A 20,834-nucleotide genomic window follows, 5' to 3' on the forward strand; every position below is an offset into this window, starting at 1 on the left:
GGACAAATAGAATAACCACAGAGGTAACCAAAGAAGTGCACTTAACCTTTAAACAAATGAAGCCACCGCCTCGTTTACCTTCTATACTTTTCATATCCCAATCTAACCAGATAAACAAACTGAATGACGCAAAAAGTCCGCAAACATGCACCTAGAAGTGAAAACAACAAGGAAACTGCAAAAGGAAACATCAAAATCACATTGCACTCAAAATGGCAATCGTGTAATTTACACACAAAGACCAACAACAAAAAGTAGCCAAATCCGATGGAAAACCATAAAAAGCAGACGAAAACAAAAAAAAATACACGGGAAAAGGACATGCGAAATTTCACAAAAAAAAAAGGTCAAAATAATCGGGTTGCTATAAAAATTTTATAAATTGGTGTTAAGTGAATGTTACAAACGTAAAGCTTAACAGAGAGAGAGAAAAAGAGTGAGAGAACAAAAAGGATAAAGAGCGCGCAGGATGCAGAGCGCAGGCTCTCATTTCTGCTTTTGTGACGTCGTCGGTGACGTTGCATAGAAAAATGCGAAACTGCGTGTGCAGCCGGATGCGAGAAGAGCCGAAAAAGCGTGACAAAATAGGAAAAGCCTCAAGCTGCGATTCCTTTTTTTTTCCGCCTGGGATTTTTCGTTTCCTTTGAGAGACGCCTAATGAGCGGAAGGAAAACCGAACGAGTAAGGTGGGAAACTTGTGGGCGGTGACAGGTTGACGATTGACGGTTGAGCGGCATTTTGTGGCAAGCGGATCTGACAGTTAACACAAAACTTTTCAAAAACTTTCCTTTAAATTAGTCTAGAACTTTTCATAACTCTTCTTTTCAACTTTAAAGCAAGGAAAAAATATGTTTTGTATTACTTTCAAAGATGTCAGAGTTAATTGAGGTAAACTCTTTCGTGTTACATGAAGTTCAACAACTTATTTATAAGTATCAATGATATTTTGAAAAGATACTTTGCATTCCTTTGGCTCTCAATTTACATTCTCGAGTCGATTTTCATTGCAAATAATAACAAAAATAATATTAATATTTTTAAAAAGTATATAAACTTTACAATTAATTATGGTCAATATTTTTGTGGTTTGAAATGACATTTAAATGTTTTTTAATGCACAAGTCTGAACTTTGTTTTCCAGTGTATGCAGTTTCGTATTTGAACCGGATTTTTTTCCTACCTTTGAAACAAGCACAACCCATGATGTAGCCCATCATCAGCGTGGCTTTGATGTCGCCCTTCAAGCTGATTCGCTTGTCTCTCAATTAACTTCTTATCCTTCGATTTTGAAAAGGTTGTTGGAGTAGTTGTTATTGGTGATTTAGTTGGTGTTGTTGAGGTTCGGATCTTGGGAAAGTGAACGACATCGGGAAATGTGTGTTGTTGAAAATGGCAGTTATGGGAATACACTTAATCTTTCGCCGCTCTCTGCCTTCTCGGCCATGTATTATTTAGCACGCAATCTGGGTTTATGGGACCTTAGCGTCGGGTCTTATCACTCTTAACGGTTAACGGGAATTTATGCAATAAGCCCCGTGAAACTTTTATTTATTATTGCACACCGTACATCATTATTAACACAAGCGCACAATAGCCTTGAGTTACACTTGACTTTATCACATAAGCTAGTTGTTGATTGGTGTTGTTGTCTATTGCTAATAAAGCCTTTCGATTTGATTTCGCTTGTCGTTTTCGCTTTTTATATTGATTATCACTTAAAATTGGTTTGGGTTTCTTATGTTGACTTGCTTTTTGTCTTGCCTCTCTGATTGCTTTTCCTTATTTGACGCTCTGCTTTCGAAATTATCTCTGTGCGATGATTGTGGAAAATGTGCCCATTCTCGATGATTTCACTCGTTGCTGTTTATTATTTTTTTTTGTTGCTCTTTTTTCAGTTGTGCGTTTGCATTTTATAATTTATTTTACTTGATTGTGCAGTTGTTGTGGTTTGGTGTTTGTTGTATTTTAATTTATAGTATCACAAAAGAGAATCTCTGACAGGCCAGCAGGAACCAATTAAAATTGTTATTAATAATTATGCGAAATTAATCATAAACATTTAAGGAAGCTGCAAACGCTTTTTGTGCTTTTATTTCGGGTTTCGCTTTGGAGAACATATTTCGGGGTTGATAAATGGAATGACTGTATGATGAAAGCGACTCACAATAGAGGGCATTTACTCGGGAAATGTATTTTTAGCAGGGAGATCAAAATGCGTCAAAGTGCCGCGAACAAATTGGTTATTAAATTCCCAGTGAACTCAATGTAATTGATTTTATTCCACTGATTTCATTCCATTCATTTAAAAAATTTCAAGAACATGAACTTATAACTTTATTTATTTGGATTGTATTTGTACATACCACAAATTCAAAACGCAAATAATTAAGCATCTATCACGAATGCATCACTAAACACTTTATCTTTATAATAAAGTGAGCCCGTAATGCAATCCATTAATCTTCCTATGAAATTTATGTTGTTGCATGCATAAATTAAGCTAATTTGCACATAATCTTTTCCATATTATCACAACACGAATAAAAACACATTTTAATCGATTACAAAAATGCCCAATGAAAACATTTTGCGCAACCAACTCAGGCCACTCAAAAACACACCCACAACCAATTTCACACACAGTTTAAACAGTTTAAGTTTCAGTAGGAACTTCAAATGGGCAATGCTACCCACTTGAAAGCCACTGGCCTGAATTGCGGCCATATTTGCTTAAACAAGCAGCCCATTGTCCATAAATAAAGGCAGACACAAACAAAAACACTAGCTGAGAAACTGTCAGTGGCCCAAATTGATAAAGATTATCCGAAAGCCAATGCGACAGGCACGGGCCGCTGCCAGAAATGAACAAAAATAAAAACAAGAAAGAACGCTATAGTCGAGTTTCCCGACTATTAGATACCCGTTACTCAGCATTTAAATTTAAAAAGTTTTTTGGCAAATCGACAGAAATTTACAAGACCAATACAAAAATGAAAAAATATCAAAACATTTTTCAAAAGTGTGGGCGTAGCAGCTTTTGGCGATTTGTGGGCGTTAGAGTGGGCGTGGCAAAAAGTTTTTTGGCCAATCGATAGAAATTTACAAGAATAATACAAAAATGAAAAAATATCAAAACATTTTTCAAAAGTGTGGGCGTGGCAGTTTTGGGCGGTTTGTGGGCGTTAGAGGGGGCGTGGAAAAAAGTTTTTTGGCAAATCGATAGAAATTTACAAGACCAATACAAAAATGAAAAAATATCATAACATTTTTCAAAAGTGTGGGCGTGGCAGTTTTGGGCGGTTTGTGGGCGTTAGAGGGGGCGTGGCAAAAAGTGTTTTGGCAAATCGATAGAAATTTACAAGACCAATACAAAAATGAAAAGATATCAAAACATTTTTCAAAAGTGTGGGCGTAGCAGCTTTTGGCGGTTTGTGGGCGTTAGAGTGGGCGTGGCAAAAAGTTTTTTGGCAAATCGATAGAAATTTACAAGACCAATTCAAAAATGAAAAGATATCAAAACATTTTTCAAAAGTGTGGGCGTGGCAGTTTTGGGCGGTTTGTGGGCGTTAGAGTGGGCGTGGCAACATGAATCGACAAACTTGCGCTGCGTCTATGTCTCTGGAGTCTGTATGCTTAATCCTAACTTTCTAGCTTTTGTAGTTCCTGAGATCACAGCGTTCATACGGACGGACAGACAGACGGACAGACGGACAGACGGACAGACGGACAGACGGACATGGTCATATCGACTCGGCTATTGGTCCTGATCAAGAATATATATACTTTATATGGTCGGAAACCCTTCCTTCTGCCTGTTACATACTTTTCAACGAATCTAGTATACCCTTTTACTCTACGAGTAACGGGTATAAATATACATACGTATATATACATACATTCATATACAAGAAAAACTCTGACTGCATTGATCAAAAATCCGCCAGCGAATATTCCAATTTAAATTGAATTCAAGCTGATGGTAATGGGACTTTATTCAATGGGAATTCTGGGAACAAATAAGCACCGCGAGAAGACAGAAATAATAAAAAGTGAGAAATAAAATACCGGAAGTTGCAGTGAGACAAATTTCTCGCCCGTCAATTGTTCATAATTAAACACACAGCGAACAAACAGCAGCACAGCGAAGCAAACATGGGAAATCAACGGACGAGCACATCTAGTATACGCCACCATAAAAGTGAATTTTTTGCGCGCGAGAATTATACTTGATGGCGCCCACATTCAGTACCAATATCTCTTCCATATCCATATCGCTCTTCCCATCTCCCCGCAGCTCCCGCAGCTCCCCATCTCCCGCATCTGTCGCAGTGTGGATTTTATGGCCCCGGCTGGAGGTCAGTAGCACATGCCCCACGCTTCCAGAGGTGAACAATTTCGAGGGGAACGGGGCAAGACATTGACATTGTCATCATTCGACTTTTATGGCGCCTTTAAAAATGTATCTCGAAATTGTTGCCATCGCTGGAGCGAAGATGGCGAAATGCGAGCTGAGTAGCAAGTGGAGGAAGTGATAGCAAAGGTGGGATGACGAATTTTAAACACCCTACCATTTTTATAAAAAAAAGCAAATCCAGTAAAAGTGACATTTTTTAAAAAGGGATTGCATTGGGTTTGGTTTTTAAGAAACTAAAAAATCTTGCTCACTTTTAATATTACTTAAAAGTGTTTTTATACCTAAAAACAAGCATCATTTCTCATAAAGTTCCAATACCCTTCACAAATTCGTAGTGTATGAACGCGAAATGAAAAATGAAAAACTGAAAGATTTTTGTGTGCAGTTCAGTTTGCTTTTCGCCCATTTGCTCTTCGGCTCTGGCTTTGGCAATATGTTTACACTGGGGAATGCGAAAACAATAAATCGGAAAAACGGCGAAAAGAATTTCCTAATTAATGAGCTCGAGGGTCGAGGCGTTCGTAATAATCGTGTATATATCCTGAGAAATATAAGTTTGAACAACAAATTAGCCGCGGCCCAAGTAGATCGACCACCCGGCCGCTGGAAAAGTCCAATTCAGCGCAGGAAAAGCGCTAAAATAATGCTGAGAAAAATGAGAAAAATGAGAAAGCGAACCCTGTTGAGTCATTTGCATGTGTTGGTTGTCTGGCGGACAGGACAGGAACCGGATATCCACATGCCGGAATTACGAGCGTCGGACATGCAACCGAAAAAAAAAAATTTATATGAAAATATATAGGGGAGTGGTGTTTAGAAATGGGCGTAGCACGACTCTATTTGGTCACCCCGATTGGGCTATTGACTTTGCCCTCGGTAGCCAGATGTTTCTTTTTTCTGGATTTTAATTAGCCAAATTAAATTCGCATGCAAACAAAAAACACAGCCGTGAATGAAAATCGATTTAGCGCTGCCGACTTTCCACATTTATTTCCATTATAATGGAGAGATGTGGCCGCTCCGCTGGGAGGGTAAACAAATTGAAACGAATTCATTCATCAGGTGACCTCAACTAATGAGCCGGCAAGAAAACCGCACACAGGTGGAAAGTCTGGAAATTTTAAATGAAATTGTGCGGTAAATCCAATATTTGGCCTATATCTACGATTGGTTATGAATTTATCTATCAACTTGTAAAGTGGGTAACTGATTACAAACAACTAATCAAGCACTTTTTGTTTAGGTACACAGCTCTTTCAAGAATTCTATGGCTTATCACAGTCGCAACATTCCTTGATGAGTAAGTTGGTGCAATCTTCGAGAAATAAAACGAACATGAGAATAATATAAATGACCTGCGGAGATAAAGAATTTCTGAGGCAAGACAGTGGAAAGCTCTACACACTCCCATTGGCCCCAACTAATTGCATTATCTGGCTGACTCAATTGGGTATTGTGTACTCTATACATAGATGATATATACACATATACATACATATATATATATCGCTTATCTATCGCTATGCGACTTTAATGAGATTTCCATTTAGAAAAGAGCCCAACAAGAATGGGATCTTTATTAAATTAAAATGCGTTGATTGGTGGGAATGGCAAAGGCAAATATTATATAATAAATTGTATACCGCTGGCTAAGCAAATATTTTATCATAAATTGTATATCTGGTTTACTTAGCAAACATTGTATCATAATTTGTGTCTCTCTCACTCTTAAGCGATTTCACTTGTTTTTCTTGCTGCTCGTTGCGCAAATATTTAAGCAGACAATTTATCAGTTTTCCTTTTATAAATATGTTTAGCACCTAAACCAAATAGGAAATACTTGAGCTTTTAAAGCAATGCGAAAACTACAATTTTTCCTATATGTTAATTATATACATTGTTGTCTATACAAATTCAACTTTATCACAGATACTCCTTTTTTATATTTTATTTATATATATATATATATATAGATATATCTTCCTTTGTTGACTCAATATCTATTCGCTGGCAGTTCAATATACCCTTATCTCTTTCGGCAAACTTTCATTTTTCCTTCAGTGGTCATTAACTCTAAGTACTTGGCCATAAAAATGAAACTAATGGCCATAACTCACTTAGGTAAGCTCCCAGCGGGACGAGCAAAATAGAGCAACAGGAATCGGACGTCCCGCGGGCGCGTGATGAGTGTTCACTGTACGGCGCACTCTCATTACAAAGTGCGTGACCTAGCCCAACAAAATGTAAAAAGTCATTTGCTCAGCGGGAATGGGTATCAGTTTGATGCCCGACACAGTTACACAAAGTCGTAGAACTTGAGCTCAAGATGATTCATCGCTGGATAAGTACAAATATCCGAGAAAATATAGCATAGCCATTTGTTAGTCAAATGATTTTGAAATCATCAAACACACACACACACACACACACACACACAATGGCAAACAGACTCTGCACACAGACACACACAGTGATGTGCGGCAGGAATGCAATGGGAAAACAAACAGGAAAAAGGTAATCGACCTCGTCGTGGAAAAATGATTGCACAAGCTGTAAGGCCACAAAACACCCAAATATATTAATAAAAATATTAATATATATATGCCTAATTAATAATTATTGAAAGCTTGCTTGGTTTGCAATTTAAAGTCATAATTGTTGAACATTTAGAAGTATAAGAATTTTAAAAACAATGCATGCCGCATGAACTGGCAGAGAGAAAAAGGCAGAAGGATATACCGAGAGAGCGGTGAGAAAGGAAAACAAAGGGAGAACAGTGAAGAGGAGAACGAGAGAAGTGCAGAGAAACGGCGAAAGGGAAAGAGAGCCGCCCAATGGCAGGCAATACTTTTCGCAGCCGTCAACGCTGCGTATGCGTAATGTGAGCGAAGAGTCAACAGAAAGTGGAATGGCGGAAAATTAAAGTTTACTGCACGCCCCTGTCGGCCCCCCTTTTATATATATTTTTTTTTTGTAGAATTCTCTCCCCGGCCCCCATTTATTTCGACAGCTCCAACGACTTCCTGACGTGCAGGCGAGCGCAATTTATGGCGTGGCATTGCGTATTGCTGGGAAAAAGGGGGTGGAAATGGAGCAGGGGCGCCTCCCCAAGGGGGGTCGCAATAAGGCAACACCCTGCAGTCGAACACTGTCGTATTCTTTTCTAGGCTAGACCACATAAACATTAATATTCATCACCTTAAATGGCTGCTTTTCGTGGGAAGTACACATATTCCAGACTGTCTGCTTCTTAGTTTTAGGGATAAAAATTATTTTTGTTAAAGCTTCCTTAAAATTAGTTATATTTATTAATACAACTTTAGTTCCTTTTTCTTCCCTTTGTGCAAATATAAAATCTTAAAACAAACTTGGGGCAACACTGCGTATTAGCAATGCTTTTTCACCCACATTTCATTTTCTTTGCATATCCTTAATTAAAAACTAGAAAAAGCTAAGGGAATCACCCTGTTTTCACAGACATGCATAAATTAAACTGCATGTTTGGCCAGGGAAAAGTGGGCGGGAAAAGTTCAACCGTGTTTAATTTGCCTTCTTACACTTTTCCTCTCTTTTTAGCCCTAATGCACTCGCATGTTGCATTTGCACAAAATTTTCCTTTTTTTCCTTTTTGTGTTTTTCCTTTTTGGGAACGAAAATATTTTTGTTTCGCTTTTGTCGGCTTTGTTCGTCGGCGAATTGAAGGAAAATACAAGAGGAGAATGTTTTCCTTTTTCCGCTTTATTTTGTTTTTCTTTATTTTTTTTTCGGCTGGTTCATTTGGTTTGTTGTTTGTTTTATGATTATGTGGGTGGCACTGACGAAGCGTTCTCCCCTTACCCGAATTTCCTTTTATTTTTGTTGCTTTGCTCGGTCAATTTAAATTGCATTTATTCAAATTTCGCTGACAGTGCTGGGCGGTTTGCAAAGAATGCAATGACTGAGCGAAAAACTATAAGCTGCGGTTTCATTAAGGAAATGGGAAAAGTTTGCAGGTGGCTTCCACAAACTAAGTAAGTACGAGGTCGGGAAACAAACTACAAATCTCGGAAAATTAAAACTTGCTTATAAAAAATAAATTCTGGGTTTGAATCAGCTGTTCTGCAAGTGCTATCCCTCTAATATTTATTTCGAGATAAAAATCGGGCTGTGGCAACGTTTTGATGCCAATAAAATGTTGACTAATTGTGTGATTTAATATTTGCGATTAAGCAACACATTTTTACAAGCCTGTTGTCCTCGCATTTAACTGTGAAAATATGGAAATTCCGATATGAATCGGTTTCAATCAACCCAAATGTGACTAATTGTGACAAATAACACAGTAATGTTCTGGTAAAGTACTTTTGACCAAGGCAATTTCATATGTCGCAAGCTGGAGACAAACTTTGAAGTCATAAGAAATCATCAATCAACATCAAGGTGCAACTAATTTGAGATTGCAAATTCAAGCGAAGATATATTACAATTTTAACATTAACCATCAACATTGATCATAGAAGTTCATAAACGTTATATTTCGACAATATTATTCACTTCCCAGGGTCATATTCATTATCTCTTTCATATTTTTCGACTTTGTGGCAAGTGCATTGGTAAACCAAATTCCTTGGCCAAATTTTCAATGAACACTTGAGTCCCATTCTAGACATTCCATTCGAATTCGTGGCTGATTGACGGGTGCAGCAGTTTATGAGAGGTAGTAGTTTAGTTCAGTTAAGTAGTTTACGATGACTTCCTCGTCGGCGTTTGTTTACCCTCGAATGGGCGAAATTTTTAGAGAACCGGCATATAGCAGCCCATGTGACTCCGAAAATAAAAGCACAAAAAGCGAAAGGTAAACGTAAACAGGGGGTCGCAATTTGTAGTAGTTGGGTGCCATTACTTTTGCGTATCGTTAGTGGCCCAATAAACTATTATTATGCACTATATGACGTAGACGGGGGTAAATTACGTATTAGTTATAAAGCACTTTACTCGCACAATGCTGCAGTAATATCTACGATTTCCTATACCGATTTTTATTTCATTTTCGATTCGGTTGAGTGTTATTATTTGCTATATATTTTATTTTTGTTTTCGACGGACGCGACGACGAGAACGCGTTATAATGTTAACTGAACTGTATGAGAACTGAATCGAATGGAATCGGGTTTCCTATAAAAATGCCCCAACGCAAAAAAACGCGAGAGAGAGAGGAAGAGAGCGACGAAGAGCGGGAATGGAGGAACGGGCGATAAAAGAGTAAGCGCCCCGCGCTCTTTGCCAAATCAAAATATAAAATAAACAAAAGCGCAAAACGTGCGCAGACTGTGCGAAAGAGAGAGGGCGCTAGCGATGTAACCGTATGCCGGTTGCAGCCTCCAGTGCGAGCGAAAGAAAGGGGTACAGCCGGCCAGAAAGAGAGAGCGCCACATCCAGATGCAAACGACAATAAAAAGCTTCAAAAGTTAAGTCAACAAGGCAGCGCCATGAAAACTTAATAGTCATCAAAAAAGAAAACAAACTGGACGATAAATGTACGATAAATGCACGATAAATGCACGAGGCCGTGCTAATTATCAGCAGAATTCAAGATTGAGATGGAAAAATGAAGCCGAAAACTCTGGAGATTCAACAATAGCAGTGCTTTATGGCCATTTAAGTGCCATGCCAAGTCTCTCAGGCATCCACACATTTTTCAGCCACAGTATGCACTTCCTAAAACCAAACTAAATTTGTAAAAATAAAATTTTTAACTTTTTAATTTAAATTCCTGAAACCATTTACGCCAATATAAATTCAATTATACTTAATAGTATTAAGCAGTTTTAAAACCTTTAAAATCGAAGTTCCACTGTAACTGTCTGAGATTCTCATTCAGTTACTTGCGATAAACTTTTAGTAAAGTGCCGCAAGTGCTCAAAAAAGATTTGAAAAGTGAAAAAGCAAACATGGATACATTTGCATATATGTATGTTTATATGTATGTATGTAAATATGTACATACATAAACGGGTGTGCGTGGGTGACCCTTAACTAGGCGTTAACTGAGCTTAAATGGGCGTTAAGTGCTCCTAATTTATGGCCTATGTTGATAAAGAAAACTAGTTGAAGAGTCAGGCGCAATGGTCACTTAAAAGGTAATGGTTAATATTCATTTTACAGTCACTAAAGTCCCTACAAAAAGTACAAAGCCTACAGTACAACATTTGTTAATATTTAAACAAGCATCAATTCCCCTCATAAAAATTTGAATTTAAGAAGAAACTTTTTCTGACCTTCTCACGTTTAGAAACTGCTTTAAATATAATAACATAAATTGTGTTGCATACTTGGTGGCCGCATGTAGGAAAGTCTATGTAGATATCATGTAGAAATCGTGTAAAATAAGACCATTTCAGTTTTGGTTCATTTTATATATACAACCCTTTTTGCAATAATAATCACTTAAAAGTTTTTGATAATCAAATAAAAAAAGAGACCATTGGCATGATTATTTCTGGTTGCACCACCAACATCACTCTCTTCAAAATCCGCAAAGCTCCACTCATTCATAATAATGAATACCCTTAAAGTTAAGTACATTTCTTGGGCGACACTCACCGTTATTGTTGCTGATGGCGAATCGCTGCTGCAGCTGCTGTGCCAGCGCCTGGTGGTGCTGGGCCAGTGGTGTTAGGGGCGGTGGCGGTTGCCCCACCCCCAGTTGCTGGGGCGCCGACTGCGAGTGCGGCACACCGCCGCTGAGGGAAGACGTGTCCGAGGAGCCATCTCCACCGCCGCCGCCGCAACCGCCACCCACAAGGCCATTGGCCATGGAATTCTGTGGATTCTGGTTCTGCCCGTTGAACTGCTGCACGGAGATCGAGTTTGGGAGTCCCTGGTTGAGCTGCTGCTGGGCGGCGGAGATGAGCGGATTGCCGGTGCTGGCATTTATGGAATTGTTGGCTTGGCTCATGGAATTATTGTGGACGGCTGAGTTGAGCAGGGATCCATTCGCGGTGGCTCCACTATTGCTGTTGTTGTAATACGACTCCTCGCCTGCAAGCAAAAAGTAAAAAAAAGCAAAGATAATCAATGTTCTGTTGTAATTGAGTCTTTAGAAAAAGCAGCTAGACTATTCTTTCCTTTTTATACAGAAAACACAAATGGCTAGACGTGCGTTTAATTTTTAACTTTCGTTTATTAAAAAGACGTAGTTGACCTTTTGCAAACAGAATGTAGAAATACAAGATTGTATACATCAATTTATTTATTTAAAAGAAAAAATATTGAAGATCTAGTTTCGGTAAAACATTTTTAAACTATTGGGAGAGCTGAAAACATATTGCAGAGTAGGGTAAATAACCTCTTCCAAAAAATACCTACAATTTTCGAAATATATAATTTTTTTTTTGAATTTTAAGTAGTACCTAACAAAACACCGCTTCACTTGCGCACCCATTCATAAAAGCTTTATTTATGCTGTATATATAGAGACAGCTTTCTGTGGGCGAAAGCCTTTCTCTGAGTAGCGCCATCTCTGGCCGAGTGGCGGCCTAACACTGCTTGCTTTTTGCCTGCCGCAAGCAGCTCAAAGTTGAGGTAGGTTCGGAGTTCTTGCTGCACAGCCCACCGCCCCTTTCCTTTCCTTTCCTTTTCCCTGCACAATCTCATTTGAATGCATTTCGCGTTTTATTGTGGACGGCTGGTTCTTGTCTTGCTTCTCCTCGGATGCCCCATCAACTGGCCATGGGCATGGACAATTAGCCGCCACTGATTAATTGACATTTAGCGGAAAAGTCGCGACTTGGCGACGAGACAGCAACTCGTAAAGTCCGCTGACAAGGCGCCTCCTTGAAGACCACGCCCCCATGGCCGCCTCATATTCCTCCTTCGCCTAATACACTGCGGCAAAATATTAATTAAAACGCGAGATGCTAAAGAAATCTTGGGTACAGCGCTTGATGTGCTTCAAGCGCGAATTCTTCAGCATCTTCTAGCTTTAGCAACTCTTGAAGTTTCAACGATTTTCTCTCTGTATTGCCGCATTTGCTTTTGTCTTTCACCACCAACACGGCCAATTGACGAGCTGCCTGTCACAGCTCAACTACGCAACTCAAGCGGAAGGAAGACGCTTCTTCTTCGGCAAGCAAACAATTTAGCAGAGTGCTAACCTGTCTAGTTACGCAGCTCAAGTGGATGTGGGAGGGGGCGGGGCTTTGAAGGGGGGTGGCATATCGCACTATAAGCCTTGGCTATATCGTGCGTGGCTTATGGCCAATTTCCGTTATGCTTGCGCTTTGCTTTGCCTGCTTTTCTGGCTAAGCCGTAAGCAAAACTTGCCAGCAATTGGCAGGCAACAAAAAGTTTTGTTGCACATGGCAAACAAAAGAAAAGAAAAGAAACTAAACAAGCGAGCAAATAAAACAAAAGAAATGGAGGGGGTCGCCAAAAGTTGTGCGAATAATCAGCAAGTTCATTTGTGCGGTTGGCACGCACTAAGAGATATCTATGTTTTTTTGTATTTCTGCGCGAATTTGTTATTTATAATGCCACTGTTGTTTAAGTAAATACTACATAATAATACCCTAAAATGAATGACATTTTTGTTTCATTCAAACTAAATATTAATCTGTATATTTTTGGATCATATATTTTAAGAAACTCACCTGGTTCTGGAATATTGCCCAGGGGACTCTCCGGCATTAGAATCCCCTTTTGCACTAGCTCATCACGATTGGCACGCACAGAAATCTTACGCTCCAGTGCTAAAAAAAATAAATAAATAAATACAATAAATTCTATATTCTTATGCATTTGATTTACTTACACTTGGAGGCCGCCTCGAACTTCTCGCTCTTCTTTTTCCGCCGCCATTTCCACGGCTTGAAGAATCTGCCCAGGGCACTGAGCTTGCTCTTCCTCTCCAAAGGTGGCGTCCTGGTGCCCGAGCCCAAGCTATTTGTGCGTATGGCAGCTCCATTCTGTTTCTTAGCTGCAATCGAAAATGAAAACGAAGAGGGGCAATTAGTAATTGGCATACATGGCAAACATTTCAATGAAAACGCTCTGCCGGAAACGGAAGCGGGCGTTCCCCCATTTTGGGCCACCGCTTATTAAATGGACGCATGCCACGCCCACTTTTACCGCTACTGCGGCGGAATGTAGTTTTTTTTTTTGTATTTGCTTGCTGTGTAAAATATGTGCAAACTGCAATTTCATACGATTGTGCAATCATTAGCGAAATGCTTTGCCAGCTAGGAATGCAGTAATGCTTTTATTCGCAACACAGAAACACAAAATGCACTGGCAATGGTGCGTAAAATCCTATTATTCATTAAAAGGGCGCATATTTAAACGATTTATTGTAAAAAAAAAAACATAAATGATTGCTCTTTAAATTAAGCAAGAGTTTAAATGATTTTTAGTTTTCCATTTGAAATGCGTATTCAATCAATCTTTTCCTTTTGATCAAACCCAAAAGATAAACTTTAAATTGAACGTAAAAGGCTTATAAATATATTCTCGCCCATTTTCGTCGCTCAAGCGAATGAAGTTTCCCAGGGGAATCTCTTTATTTATTTCTTCAACTGGACAAATATTTAAATTCCTTCTCTGCTATTTGAGACTCCATGTCAGTTTGCATTGGGAAATCTCTTGCCCAAACAATTGATGCCGAGGAAATGGGAGAAATACAGACCAGTTCGTAGTACACAAGCAAAAGGATGAAGATAAGGTAAAGAAAAGTCAACAAAAAATTCAGCACTAAATATGTCGACTCATTCCGAAGTTGGAGCGACCCATACCGCCCACTTTTCCCTGCTGTTGATGCTGCCTGCTTTTCCAGATAAGCTCGGGCATACAATGCGGAGCATAAAAAAAGAGACTACACCCACATGGTGAAAAACTTTGAAGTGCTGCCTGCATTGAAGCGTTGAAATTAGGCTACCTGAGAATAGGAAAAAGAGGGAGACTCTGAGGTAAAAAAAAAAACAGAAAAAAATAGAAAAAAGAAAAAATGGGGTGTACCAACTGTAAAACTACTGCAAATGGGCTAACAACTATTTGGCTTCCTGATCTTCTTACCATAACTGGGCTTCTCTCTCGCAGCGACTGCTCCAATTGTGGTCAATTGTTGGTCAACAGCAGCAGCCACTTACATAATAACAACTGATGGGAAAGGGGAAAAAAGAAGGGGAAAGGGGGAAAAGAAGTCCAGCATCTTTAAGTTGCTTCTGGTTTGGTGTTGTGTATCTCGCAAATGTGTGTCACTTTGAGGGAATTACTTGGGCCAACAGCAGACGCCCCACAAAGAATAACAGCTAGGAAAATCTTTCGCTCATTTCGAATGGCGCCAACAAAGAAAAAGAGAACGGGGGGAAATGCGGAAAATACCCGGAAAATTGGGTGACAAATTCACATGGCGAGCATATTTATTTGGAAAGAAATTGTAACAGTCACTTTTTAGTTCGTTGAACTAAAACGGCTGGGGATATCTTAGGATTTTGTTTGGAATAACGTATATAAATTTAAAATGCATTCATCTAGTATATAGTCGCAACTTAGCTTTAAAATCTCTTCAATATGTAAGTCTTACAAAAATAAACCTATACATGCTTTATTTCACACTCAAAGCAAACAACTTAATTAATTCTAGTGCCTTTCATTTGGTTTGTTATTTGTTTAAACTCATTTATTCATACGCCTGAGAAAAAATATCGTGCACCTCGTGCATCTTCCCACACAAAGCAGTTAATTAATTTCCAACTAATATATGTTTTCCAGCCCAAAAGACACAAAAAATCAGCATACCCAACTGGCTGGTAAACAAATTACACATCATCAGAATCTCAGCACGAGACCAGAAATTGTTAAGGCGAAATGGCAATTTCGGATGCGTCTTCCCCAATTTCCGCGGCTGTTCGCCCTTTTTTTTATGGCCCAAAGGGAAAACCAAATACAAAATAAGGCAAATAAAGTGTAAGCTATATGCAAAAAAAAAAAAAGAAAACACAAAAATAAACAACGCAGTCGACGTTGTCGTCATTATAATATTTTTATTACATTTTCTTTACACGATTTTCTGTGGGGAGAACCGGTTTTGGGAGCTTCGTTGACGTTTGAATGAATGCAGCAGCTTCCAAGATTTTGGCTTCAAAAAAAGCGTCAACGAATACAACAACAACAAAAGCCAGTGAAGGGCGCGGCAAAAGCAACAGCAACAATATCAAAAAAAAAAATTAAACCAAACAGCAACAAAATCAAAAAAGTATTGCTATGCGAACGCGTGGAAAACGGGTTTTCGCGAAAGTTGTTGTCATTGTTCGCTTGTTGTTGCTCTTATTGTTTTCGCTGCTATTCTCGCTTGAGCGGCAGTTTTTTGTTACTATTACAGTACAACTTTGATGAAATGAACTCTTTACAGATCGATACATCTGACTTGCTCATATGAATAATACGTGAAATACTTATGTTTATGCTTAAGAACTTATGATATTTTAAAGTAATCTAGATATTTGTTAGGTGAAACCTACTTCATATCCACTTTAGCAGTAACCACTGTAGTTGGTTTCGAATTTTTCGGGGCGCCCGCCAGATTCGCTTGAGGCCAAAACCGAGACAGTTAAAGAGGCAGAGAGAAAAGCCAAGAAATATGGCTGACTCTTGCTGGAAAAATGTTTTCTTCTCATTGTTGTACGTATGTTACACGATGGCTGGAACTTCAGAGGGGCTTACAAAGGGGGTACCAAAGGGAAAAACACGGTACTTGGGCAAAAACAAGCCATAAACTGGCAGCCAGACGAGAGTCAAGGAGTAAAAGTATGAAAACATCCATTCGATATGCGGATAAATTATAACGAACACACAAATTATGAATGTTCAAGCCGGATTTATGCAAAGCGCTAAAACGAATGGATTTTGCAGCTTAAAGAAGCTTGGATCCGATTTCCAAACTTTAAAATAGCACATGTTCTTAAGTTGTATGCTACATCTACTTTTAACCTTTGTTAAACTTACATACAAGACATTGCACGATCTTTTGAAGGTGTACGAACTCCGTCCTATGTAAAATGTCAATTGGCATGTTCCACTTTAGAGCGCACTACTCGCTTATAAATAAACAAAAATCGTCGCTGATAACTACACCGCAAACACGATGAATAAATATAACAAGAAAAAAGACCGAACAGCTAACAATAACATGGGGGAATTTATTTGCACAACGTGATGTGCTCAACAATTTGTTAAAATAACACAGAAAAGAAGAGCTGAGAAATAAACTTAAGTCGGGGATTTTAGGCACCCAACAAAGTCAAAGGTATATAAATTATTTCTACGACTTATCGCATGCAACACATTTTGTATTTGAGCCAACGAATAAATCATCGCAACAGCAAAAAGCAAAAGTGAGTGAAAAATCAGAGACTGGGGCTGACACAACATGTCAAAGCTGAAATCCCACAAAAACCAACCAAAAGTTAATTACAACGAATAGGAGTTATGTATTGGCGGTGGGTGCGTGAGAAAAAAAATGTGTTATTATTAACCAAAGCATCTGTAAGTTTAATTTTTTCGGCCACTATAATGTACTTACATATGCACATTATACTAACAAATGATTTCGCATACCTTTCTGGTTAATATTATAATTTTTAAGACCTAATTGAAATCACGGACTCATCTCTAGTTGAGTGAGAGAAAAAAGCATGGCCCAAATGTCAGACAGGATGAAGCCTTTGGCGGCAAGTGAAACACTTGCAGAGAAAAGAAAAAGTGTAACAAATTGTATGAAAAATAAATTGCAGTTTTCTCTCATTTGCACCGCATGCTAATTTTTTTTTGGTTTTCAGTTTCTTTTTTTTTTGAAGGTTATTCGGCGCTAATTGAAGCCAGGCAACGGCAATTACAAATGAATTGAACGCACAGAGCGTCGCTGGCAATTTGTGGGCCCGGTCTAATGTCGATTTGATTGCAATATGAAGCCTGAAATTAAATGTAATCGTGTGCAATCGAATTGGCAAGTGAAAGGGTTTTAGTTCAGTTCAGGGGGGATAGGTCACGCCTGGTGGAATATAGTTGAGCAAAAAGGTATCGAAAAAGCATCGGAGGAACACACACACAGGCAGCGCTGGTCTCAAATGCACATGCACAAAATTTTAAAATCACATTACGTATACGCAACGTTGCGCAGCAAAGGCAAAACAGGGCGGGGTGTATTGATTTGAAATTTGTTTATTTTTGTACACATGTATATGTTTCGTGAATGAACCGAAGCATTGAGGCAAAGCGGCGCAGTCATCGGCAATGACAAAATCCGAATCACTTTACATCGCCCCTAGATAGTTGTTGACATTGAGCAGAGTGACGGCTAAATTACTGCGGACACTGTATAGAGTTACTGATTATTAAGATCTCGAAAAATAGCAGAGCTCTGACTTTATTAATGGCATTTTGAATCAATGAATTTGTTTACTTAAAGTCAGTTACTTTATCATTTAATTCAAAGTGCTTATAACTCATAAATAAACTTAATCCAAAGTGCTTATAACTCATAAATAAACTTTTAAACTAAAATAGCAGAGCTCTGACTTTATTAATAAAATTTTGGAACAATTAACTTGTTTATTGCAAACGACTTGCTTCATCATCTTTTAATTCAAAGTGCCTAAATATATATAAATAACTTTATTATGCACTTGAGTTCCTAATAACATCTTTCACCTGCCATTTGAGATTTATTGCTACCAAATTCCAATACAAAAATACTTATTGTTTCAACTGAACCCAGGCATTCAAAGTTGCAGCTAATTGTATGCCGTTGCAGGCACAATTCCCATTATTTCCCGGCAAATTGCCGGCGTCTGTGTCAAAGTCAATTATGAAAGCAATTTCAGAACTGATTCCCGGCTTCTCTGTTTCTCTTTTTCTCTGCTTCTCCATTTCTCTATGTTTCTCTGTATTTCTCCCAACACGAGAGCAGAGCACGTAATTGGTCGAAATTCGTGTGGCTAACAATCGTTCAAATTAAACGGCGAAGGAGACTTTATGAATAATGGAATGGCAATGAATCATGCGACGATCGAACGAATGAACAATAACAAATTGCACATTAAATGCTTGGCCATAAATCGTTGAAGACTCTTTGCAGCTGCCTCCTATTTGTTATTCTCTCTTTTTTCCAGCTTTAATCAAAACCCTCATACGCCCCGTTGGACATTTATAAAATGCACGCGGCTAATTGCATTGACATTTGACATCTTCCGAAGGGTTTTATAAATAGATATGAACATCGTCATCGGCTTAATTGACTCGTGTGGTGGAGATGAAATTGAAAAAATCTCAAGGGTAGAGTCTCAAATGTCCACATATCACAACTTTGAACACTTTATTCTGTTGTTCATTCATATTTATTTAAACAAGGTTCAATGCCCTTTCGTCTACCAAATCGAAGGTAAATATTTACATACCACTTACAAGATATTTTGATAACGCAAATAAAGCCATCAGGCAAGACATAAGAAATGTTTTTCTTTATTACCATAAAATTTGAATTTCATTTGTCGACCTAAAAAAATCAAATTGAACTTCAATTTAAACACACAGCACATTTAATTAAAAATCCTTGGAAAATTTTGCGCTTGTATATGTCATTTGTTTAATCAGCTCACAAAATAATTTTCGCAAATGTATGTCAGGGTTATATCACTTTGCATTGTATTTATTTTCTTGCTGGCTTACAAACAGAGAATTTTTGCATACCATTCTTTTCCAAGGCAATTTTCATTAGTTTTTAGAAAAATAGTTGACTTTTTTTTACAAGCATTTAAAGTACAACTGTAAACACAAGGGATAATGATATACAGCTGCGAAAAAAAAAATAGCACCACTTGCCCAGTAAAACTTTGAATAAGTCTCCTACCTACAATTTTGGGTTTAAAAGGATCTGAAATACCTTTTTAGAAAGGTTAAACAATTCACTTTTTAGAAAATAAAAAAAAATCACAATTGTTCTATGAATTCTTAACTTATTTAAGGAACTTTATGAAAAATGACAAAATAAGGCGAAAAAAATAATAGCACCACTTCATAAAAAATGCTTTAAACATAAAATATAAACTTAACAGTAACAAAATCATTAATAACAAGTGATTGTATATTAAAACTACGCCGATCCCATTAATTTAGTATTTGGTAGTGTATCCTTTATTAGCAATAACAGCTGCGCAACGCTTTGGCATGGAGTCAACCAGGTCCTGGCACCGTTTTGTGGTTATATTGCTCCAGGACTCCTTAATCACGGTCCATAGGCTTTCGTTATTGATTGGCTTAAAAGCTGCAACTGCCTTTTTAATATCCGACCAAAGGTTTTCGATGGGATTGAGGTCTGGCGACTGCGCAGGCCACTCCAGAACATGAACTGATTTATTTTGGAACCATTCCTTGGCTTTCCTGCTGGTATGCTTGGGGTCATTGTCTTGTTGGAAGACCCATTTTAGCGGCATATCATATTCAGCAAAGGGTAGCATAACCGTCTCCAAAATATCCACATACACATGCTGATCCATTATGGTTTTTATCCAATGTATTGGTCCAACTCCCTTGTAAGAAAAACATGTCCATACCATTACACTGGATCCGCCGTGTTTAATTGCTTCTACTGTGTCGTTTGGCTTATATTCGGTGTTCCTAGGGCGTCTTACATTCGATCAAGATCCATTCCTACCAAAAAAAACCACCTTGCTCTCATCTGACAATAAAAAGTTCGTCCATCTTTCGCATGGCCAATTTAAATGTTCCTTGACGAACTTAATGCGCTTGGGTATGTGTCTCCCATTTAAAAAAAGGACCTTTCCTTGGACTACAGCCTTTTAAGCCATGTTCCCTTAGACATGTGTGAACTATTTGCACTGTTGCGGATATGTTGAGATCCTTTTTCAGTTCGGTAGGAGCTTTAAATGGATCCTTCTTGCTCTCGGGCACTAGCCTTTTGAAGAGATGGGTGCCCAATGATTGTTTTTTCCCACGTTTTTCGGGATTCTCGTTGTAGGTGATTGCATTTCCTATAATTTTGTTTGAGCATTGAAGGATTTGGCCAATATTTCTAAAAGATTTTCCTTCAGAAATGAGTTTTTTTATCAAGTCACGTTTTTCTTCAGTGCAGTGCTTTCCACGTCCCATTTTAATGATTTTTTAAAGGAAATTTTTTAAAAATCGTTTTCGAAATAATAGAACAAGTGTCAAGTTTCATAACCACATGCTTTTTACCAAAGTAACCCTTCGATTATTATTGATTATTTGAAAAAATCGATAGTGGTGCTATTTTTGTTTTCGCCTCATTTTAGACCTTGCCGCCCAAAAAAAATTATAAAAAATTAAGGTATGAACAATTCAAATTTTTTTTTTCATTTTTGGATGGGAAAAATATCTAGCATTATGCGAAAAATCAGTATTTGGTTCT

The 20,834-nt window shown here is 38.2% G+C and overlaps 1 protein-coding gene across 9 annotated transcripts in view; it reads right to left on the reverse strand.

Annotated features, from left to right (window-relative positions):
• Nucleotides 1-20,834, reverse strand: part of LOC120450172 (protein nutcracker) — a 96,374-nt gene that overhangs the window by 41,570 nt on the left and 33,970 nt on the right. For 7 of the 9 annotated variants that reach the window (XM_039633026.2, XM_039633023.1, XM_039633022.1 and 4 more), the window contains 3 exons: nucleotides 13,206-13,370; nucleotides 13,045-13,143; nucleotides 10,997-11,434 (listed from right to left, as the gene is read on the reverse strand). In XM_039633026.2, the coding sequence (XP_039488960.1) occupies nucleotides 10,997-11,434; nucleotides 13,045-13,143; nucleotides 13,206-13,370 (702 nt within the window). Of the gene's footprint in view, nucleotides 1-1,180; nucleotides 1,995-9,388; nucleotides 9,514-10,996; nucleotides 11,435-13,044; nucleotides 13,144-13,205; nucleotides 13,371-20,834 lie in introns of those variants that run through there. The other 2 variants (XM_039633030.2, XM_039633031.2) reach the window with 2 other exon arrangements.

Source organism: Drosophila santomea, chromosome 3L (assembly GCF_016746245.2).
Source record: "Drosophila santomea strain STO CAGO 1482 chromosome 3L, Prin_Dsan_1.1, whole genome shotgun sequence".
In the NCBI taxonomy this organism is placed as follows: Eukaryota; Metazoa; Arthropoda; class Insecta; order Diptera; family Drosophilidae; genus Drosophila; species Drosophila santomea.